General features: G+C 37.0%; 1 protein-coding gene across 1 annotated transcript in view; it reads right to left on the bottom strand.

Moving 5' to 3' along the window:
* MGAT4A (mannosyl (alpha-1,3-)-glycoprotein beta-1,4-N-acetylglucosaminyltransferase, isozyme A) overlaps positions 1 to 7670 on the bottom strand; it is a 92212-nt gene extending 84542 nt beyond the window's left edge. Inside the window, exon 1 of the mRNA XM_006909416.3 lies at positions 7359 to 7670. Within this exon, the coding sequence (XP_006909478.1) occupies positions 7359 to 7452 (94 nt within the window). The 5' untranslated portion in view covers positions 7453 to 7670. The remainder of the gene's footprint in view (positions 1 to 7358) is intronic.
* Positions 7671 to 8975: the final 1305 nt, after the last annotated feature.

Raw genomic sequence — 8975 nt, 5'->3', positions numbered from 1 at the left:
GAAGAACAAACTAAGCCTAAAACAAGCAGAATGAAAGCAATGACCGAGATTAGAGCAAAGAGTAATTAAATAGAAAATAGAAAAATAGAGAAAACGTTAAAAACCAAAAACTGATTCTTCGAAAGATCAATAAAATTAACAAACTTTTAGCCAACAGAAGACTCAAATTACTAGAATCGGAAATGAAAGGGGGTACATTACTACTGATCTTACAAATACAAAAAGGATTATAAAGAAATACTATGAATAATTGTATACTAACAATTCAGATGACTTAAATGAACTGGACAAATTCCTAGAACAATACCAACTATAGAAATTGACTAGAGAATACACAATCTGAAAAGACAAATGAAGCAACTGACTCAGTCACCAATAAAACTACCACAAAGAAAAGCCCAGGTCCAGATGACTTCACTGCTGATTCTACCAGCCAAAGAAGAATTACAGTAGTCCCCCCTTACACCTGTGGGGGATAAGTTCCAGGACCCCCAGTGGATGCCTAAAACCGTGGATAGTACTAAACTATATATACCACGTTTTCTCCTATACATACATACTTATGATAAAGTTTAATTTATAAATTAGGGACAGTAAGAAACGACAATAATAAAATAGAACAATTATAACAATATTGTGTAATAAGTTATGTGCATATGATCTCTCTCAAAATCTTATTGTACTGTACTCACTTTTTCAATAAAAAAAAAAAAAAAAAGCACTTTATGGCTTCCCTTTGGCATATCTGAATTGCCGGCATTACTACTCTTGCACTTTGGGGCCATTATTAAGTAAAATAAGAGTGATGAACACAAGTACTGCCATACTGCAACACTCAATCTGATAACCAAGATGGCTATTAAGTGACTAACGGGGCAGGTAGCATACACAGCATAGATATGCTGGACAAAGGGATGATTCACATCCCAGGTGGGTTGGAGTGGGATGGTGTAAGAGTTCATCATGCGCACAATTTAAAACATGTTTATTTCTGGAATTTTCCATTTATTGTTTTCAGACCGTGGTTGACCATGGGTAATCGAAACAGCAAAAAACAAAATTCAAATGAGGGGACTACAGTAATATCAATTTTCCACAGTCTTCAAAAAGAGAATTAAAAAAAAAACAAAAAAAAACCAAGACTAGAAGGGAACACTTCCCAAATCATTCTATGGGGCTGGTATTGCCCTGACATCAAAACCTGACATACTAAAACTATAGCCCAATATTCCTTATGAATATTAATGCAAAATCCTTAAAACTAGTAAACCAAATTCAGCAACATACAAAAAGGATTATATACCATGACCAAGTGTTATCTTAGGAATGCAAGGTTAATAGAACATCTAATAATCAATGAATACAACATATCTTAATAGAATACAAAACAAAATCACTGAATAGATGCAGGAAAGATGCTCATCTCGACAGATGCTGGAAAATAATTTGACAAAATCCAAAACTCTTTTGTGATAAAAATACTCAGCAAACTAGGAATAGAAGGCAACTTTCTTAAGCTAAAAAAGGAGCATATACTTAAAAACTACAGCTAACAACACACTTAAATGTGAAAAAGTGGCTGACTTCTCATTAAGATGAGGAACAAGATGGGTGTCGGCTCTCGCCACTTCTATTCAACACTATAATAAAGGTTCTAGCTAGGAAAATTAAACAAGAAAAAAAACAAAAAGCATCCGGATTGGAAAGAAAGAAAGAAAGAAAATTATTTCTATTCACAGATGGCATGACTTTGTATGTAGAAAATCCTAAGGAATCCACTAAAAACCTATTAGAATAAATAAGTTCAGCGAAGTTGCCAGATACAAGATCAATATACAGAAATCAACTGCATTTTTACACACTTGCAATGAACAAACCAAAATAAACAATTCTATTCAAAATACCATCAGAAAAAATAAAAAGGTATATATATAACAAAAGCATAAAAATTATACTGTGAGAACATACAAAAACATTGTTGAAATAAATTAAAATATAAAAACAAGTAGAAAAACATCCCATGTTCATGGGTTGGAAGACCTAATGTTAAGATGGTAATACTACCTGGTCTGATCTACAAATTCAGTGCAATCCCTATCAGAATCCCAGTTGATGTTTTATAAAAATAAAGTGATTCTAAAATTCATATGAAATTGCCGAGACCCAAAATATCCAAAACAATCCTGAAAAAGAATAAAGTAACAGGACTTACACTTCTCTATTTCAAATTTACCACAGAGCAACAATAATCAAAACAGTGTAAAATAAAAGTGGGTTCAAGATGGTGACAGAGGAAGGTCCTTAGCTCACTTCCTCCCACGGACATACCATGTGAAACAATTCTCTTTGAAAAAGACCCGAAAACTATCAGAACAGCTCTCCCACAACCAAGGATAAAAAGCCCACAATTTGAATAGAAGAGGCAGAGATACAATCTCACCAGGAGCTCTAGTCTCAGGACGGTAACAACCCACGAGAGGGAAGGATGTCACAAACATAGAGCAAGGGATTCATGCCTTCTATCAGGCATCCCAACTCTTGGGACCTGCAATGGAAAGATGAGCCCTCAAAATACCTGGCTTTGACAAGCAACAGAGCTTACATCCAGGAAACCCAGGGCTGTAGGAAACTGAAACTCTTCTTGTCAAGGGCTCACACACAGACTCACGCTCCCAGTCCCAGTGCAGACAGAGGCCACAGTTTAAAAAGTGCCTAGATCATATGCAAGGAAGATTCATTAACTAATCTTAAAGTGTATGCCAGAGAGACAGGAGTTTGTTAAAACTCTCTCTCTGGGGAAAAAGGTGCTCATGGGCACAATCTGGGCATTCATCACCTTGCCAGCACCAATTGCCCTATATTAGCACTCCCCTGTGGCTTCTGCTCCCACCCCAGCCTGCCTGGTGCTCCTCTGCCACTGTTCCTGCCTCTGCTTTACTCAGTGGGTGGGGAAGGCTCACCCTGGCCCTATGTTCCTCTGCTGTGGTCCTGCCCCATAAGATCTGGAAGGTGCATATAATATACACAGGGTCACCCCTTGAACACCTGGTGCTAGTCGCCAAAGGGGCTTGTGCTTCTGAGCCCCATGAGAATGAAACAATCTGAGAGAGTTCTTGCCCGGCTGCTTCCCCCCGTCTACTGCACAGACAACAGACTGATACACCTCCAATCTTTCAATGACCACTAGTTTAAGACCTGGAGAGATGGCTGTTTCACCTAATACACAGAAACATAGAGTCAAGCAAAATGAGGAAATAAGAGAATATGTTCAAACAAAAGAATATAACTGCCCCACAAGAAAACCTAAAATGAAACAAAAATAGGTAATTTACCTGATAAAGAATTCAAAGATGTTCACCAACCTTGAGAAAATAGATGAACATAGAACTTTAACAGAGATAGAAAACATTAGAAAGTACCAAACAGAAGTCACAGAGCTGAAGATTACAATAACTAAAATGAAAAATACATGAGAGGTTTTACAGCAGTAAACTAGATGAAGCAGAAGGAAGGACCAGTGACCTGGAAGGTAGGGCAGCAGAACTGAAACAAATAGAGCAGCGCGCGCGCGCGCGCGCACACACACACACACACACACACACATACACACACACACATATAGTTTAAGGGACTTATAGTACATCTAATGGAACAAATTCACAGAAGAGGAAAAAAAGGCAGAAAACTTATTTGAAGAAATGATGTCTGAAAACCTCCTTAACCTGGGGAAGGCCACACATCCAGATCCAAGAAGCCAAAAGAGTTCCAAACAAGATGAAAGCAGAGACACATTTTAAAACAAAGAAACATTTTAAAATTAAAATTATAAAGTTAAAGACAGAATCTTAAAAAGCAGTAAAAGAAAAACAACCTGTTATATACAAAGAATGAATTTGGACCTTTACTTCCCACCACATATAAAAATTAACTTAAAATGGATCAAAGACTTCACCACAGCAGCAAAAATTTTAGAAGAAAACATGAGAATCTTCATGATCTTGAATTTGCCAATGGATTCTTAGATATGACACCAAAAACACAAGCAATAACAACAAAAAATAGACTGGACTTCATCAAAATTAAAATATTTTGTGCTTCACAGCACACCATCAAGAATGTGAACAGACAGCCCATAAGCAGAGAGAAAATATTCACAAATCATATCTGATAAGGTACTCACAACTAGAATACATAAAAAACTCTTTCAACTTAAAAAACAAATAACCCATTTTTTAAAACAGGCAAAGGATATGAACAGACTTTTTTCCAAGGAAGATTTTTGAATGGCTAATAAGTACATAAAAAGATGCTAGACATCATTAGTCATGAGGTAAATCAAAACTACAGTGAAATACCACTTCACAACCACTAGGGTAGTAGAATCAAATAGCCAGATAATAAGTGTTGTCAAGAATGTGAAGAAATCAAAACTCTTACACCCTGCTAGAGGAAACACATAACGGTCCAGCTGCTTTGGAAAACAGTCTGGCACCTCTTCAAATTAAACGTAGAGTTACCATATGACATGGCAATTCCACTCCTAGGTAAAAATACCCAAGAAAAATGAAAGCATATGCCCTCACAACAATACATACATGAATGTTATATGTCTCCAGGGACAGGGGCTTACAACTGCTTGCCCAGTCTTGCCCAGTTTCTGGTTTATGCCTGACCAGAGCAGGAGGGTCATTAGGGGCTCTAATCCCACCCACAGGTAAGACTCTTGTCCCACTTTTACAACTTTCACAACCTGTGCATGCCACATACTTGGAATTCTGCCTCGTTTTCACGTGGGAATCCTGTTGGAACTGGTACCCTGGTCCAAACTCCAGTGTCCCTGGCTGGGTTCCTGACATCCTCCTCAACTTAGGCCAATCCCACGGATCAACTCATGGATTCTTCCAAATGGTAAACAACCTATGACAAACTAGATATATTTCTAGGAACTGCACTGTGTCTGGGAATCTCATGTGCCAATCACAATAGTGTCTCAGAATTCCGAAGCACAAATACTCTACCCCTTTCAGAACTCCATGACTGGACACACAGCACCCTCTACCTGACATGCCCACTGTCCCCTACTCTGCCTGGTACTGCCTTCACATTTACTCTTCCTCAGTGAAGTGTCTCAAGAATTAGTAGCCTCTGTCTCTGCTCTTCTGGGCAAGAGACCAATATTTCTGGAATCCACATTTCAAACTTTATTCTACCACCACTTAACATATGACCTTGGCAAGTGTCTCAACCACTCTGCTTTGGTTTTCTCACTTACAGAAAGGATGTAATAATAATACCTCCCAGGGCTGTTACGAGAATGAGATAAATGTAATATGTAATATGTTTATAACAGTACAAGACCAGCACTGTTATTGCTTCTATCTTGATCTAGCATATTTGTTTATAGGCATCTCCCCTACTGAACCCTGAGTTTCTCAGAGATGTGAAGTTTCTTATTCCTTCTTAGAATACAGTGTTAGGCACAAGATAGGACAGGTACATGGAAGGGACCAATGAATGAATGAAAAATAAAAACTATTACTCCAGCAACATCAATGACATGGGAACTATGCTTTCAAAATAAAAATCAGAGCACATGGTTTATAGGTATACTGGAATATCTGAAATCAGGTCTGCTCTGGAAAATCCAAGTTGTCTGACTGCCAGAACAATCTAGAAAGAATTCAAATGCTCAGCAGACAGGGTGATTACATAAATGACAGCATTACAACCCAGTGGATTTTATATAACCATAACAGCAGATCTCTGTTGATACCTGAAAGAGTCTGGACAAAATACTAAGCAGAAAAACAGCCTACAAGTATGCATGGAAGGATTACAGAGCTGTTCAAGGAGTGGTAACCAAACAGAAGAGACTTTCTGTATCTTATGTCACATGGTAAAAGAATCTTATATTTTCTAAATTAATTTTAATTCTAAGGACAGATCAATACAAACAAAATAATGCTTACTACAAAACAAGATCAATAGAACACAGACTCCAAAAACTTCTAATCCCTTAAATAAGACATAGTGAGAAGAGGGGTCAAGTTTCTCTATTATAACTCTCTGAATAAGTAAGTTTCCTGATAAGAAAAAAAAAAAAAATTCGTACACTCTTCTTATGGTCAATTTCCTTATTTCATAAGTAGATTCTTAAGGCCAGTCATCTGTTCTGTTCATACCAAAGACAATCAATAGCTTGATTAAATTAACTATTTGCCGTTCTTCCTAAGTAAATCTTCTCCCTTTGGTACAATTTAAAAATGAAATCTAAAATGTATATGTTTGGCCACAAAAAAGGTCTTCAACAAGTTTTTCATTCATTTTCCCCCAAAGACTTCCCCCCAAAATTAGAGCTCCACTCATGGGGGGGAAAAAAAAAAGAAAAACAAGAATACCATACTTGCTCAAAGCACAGAGTACGTTTTTCTCTTCTATTGGCTTACTTTATACATACATATCTTCACAGAGATATATACATATCTATACATAGAGAAAAATTAAGTGATGAGTCCATCTTTTCACTTATCTTCATATACGTCAATAAAATAATGCCAACAACAGCATCTTCAAATAACCAGGTGTTGACGGCTACTCTAACAAACCAAATATGCACTTATCTTAGCACCTCCACCCTTCTTGCCATTAACATTCCTTAGATTATTACAAGGAAAAGAAACAGGTAAAAAGTGTGGGTAGGAATTTACTCCAAAGTTTCTCTTCAAAACAAAAAAAGCACTATCCCTGCATATAGTTCCAATCACTGAGCAGGTAACCTTCCTTAAAAACAAAGTTCAACAATCTAAACACCATCAATTTTTTAAAATTTAAAAAATTCCCAGTCAGAACTTCTCAGCCACTTCATAAATATTTTTGTCTAAACAGCAATCTGTCAACAAATACATTTTCAATTATTAACTAAACAGCACCAAATCATTAGTATAATCAGCATGTAAATTTCATAAAAGCACTGATTGTGTCCTTTTAGGCATTTTATACAACATCCAGTACAAGGATGCTTATTAAACATTTATGTTGTTTAATAATGAAAATAAAATGCCAAAAGTCTTCCTTATTCAACTTGGCTATCATGTACAACATAAATGACTGATGGGTATCTGTTCCTCCAAGTGCAATTACAAGAAATCAAAAACAAAACCCCATTCAAATTAGAAATTCTCTATCTCCACTGTCCAAGAATACTGTTTAATTTTTATCTCAGAGAGAACTGCCAGCCCACCAGCAGAGAGCATGCAACATTCAGACTGCTGGGGTATTTAACCTAAACATTTATGCACCATTAACAAAGCAAAAAACCTAGTATATTTCATGTACATTTTTGGAGATATTTTCCTTACCTTTCCCATTTTGCCATGTAGTATACCAAGATAAAGTAAGGAACGAAGTGATGAATGCTAAAACAGTGGCTACAGTTCCATTTCGGAGCCTCATCTCATTTCACCATCACACTGGTTCATATGTTTATGAAGCCAACTGAATCCAGTACTCCTGGCTCTGGGCCAATGAAAACAATCAATAAGAGAGGTTCATTTCAGATGCTCTGCAGAGTAAGTCTGACAGCAACATCAGTCACAACTGCTATTCAGAATTGTCTTCACAGTCTTCATAGGTTGATGTCTCAGGCTTGCTTCTGAACCAAAAGGACAAGAGAAAGAAAAACTTGTTCAGTAATGCAAAATATTGGTTTCTTCATTTGTCAGTCACAATTATAAACAGACTTTTGGCGGGGCTAAACTGTATCTATAAAGATTATCCCTACATCTAAACCAGTCATTTAACATACTAGAATTATATAGTTCTTCTCTTCCAGGAGAAAACACTTCAAACTACACATATTCCCTCCTCATTGGTTGGTTCTGACTGTGAAAAGAAAGTTATGGTTACTTATTTAAAGAGCCAAGTTGCGGGGCTCATTAAACACATATAAGCCACAGGTTCCAAGCTGAGAACTCTAATGATCACACAATGGTCCCTAAGTAACATAATCTTCACCTCAGTTTTCCTACTGAGCAATAATAGTTCATATTTAAAAAAAAAAATGACAGACTATATATAAGAGTCAAAAGACCTAGGTCCTGGATCGGGCTCCATCATTACTTATATGACTTGAGTATGTCACTTACCTAGGCCTTACCATTTCATTCATAAAATGAGAAAACGCCCTGTCCTGGCTCCTTTCATGTTACCAAAAATCATAGAAAAGGTTACATTTATTATTGCTATTCATCATCATAGCAGAATAAATGCAGTGTTTCCGGTGGTTAACCTATTCCCAGGGTGTAAACTGGGAATATTTAGGCATTTAGAAAATGCAGCCAACCAACCAGGATCCTGTATGACCTAGGACCCATCACTTAGCATTGCTTTAACTCAGGACATCCAGTAGGTCACCGCCCATTTCATAAATGCTGAGAAAGTGGAATGAAATGAAATCCCTTAAACATAGTTGCCTACCGCATAATAGGTTCTTAATAAATGTTAACTGTTTTAAAAATAAAACCAAACACAGCAGTCAGCCACTGATTCAGTCCACTCTATGCATAGGTCTATTCCAGGGGGGCATATCAGTCACTCTGAGATGTGCATTGATTTCTGGTGGCCTCAAGGGGATCACGAGATACACTTGGCAACATACTAAATGACACTCTAGTGGGGTGAGTTAATGCACCTCCAAAATTTGCCTAACAAGCCCAATGGACAATTCTCTCAGTAGAATATGGCTGATTAAATCGGCCATTTGTAAGCAATTTAGAAACTACCAGCTCAGCTACTTTGCAAAACTGAACATTACTAGAAATCTCCACCAGTGAAGGCAGATCACTAGGGCATAGTATTAGTAATAATAATGACAGACATGACAACTCATTGAGGGTTTCCCATGTGCTGGGTCCATTGTATGTTTTAAATATTCATAAAATCCTATGAGGCAGGCATTATTAATCCCATTTTACACA

Source organism: Pteropus alecto, unplaced genomic scaffold, assembly GCF_000325575.1.
Source record: "Pteropus alecto unplaced genomic scaffold, ASM32557v1 scaffold223, whole genome shotgun sequence".
Classification (NCBI taxonomy): domain Eukaryota; kingdom Metazoa; phylum Chordata; class Mammalia; order Chiroptera; family Pteropodidae; genus Pteropus; species Pteropus alecto.
Note: the sequence above shows the minus strand (reverse complement) of the source record. Positions and strands in the feature narration are given on the sequence as shown.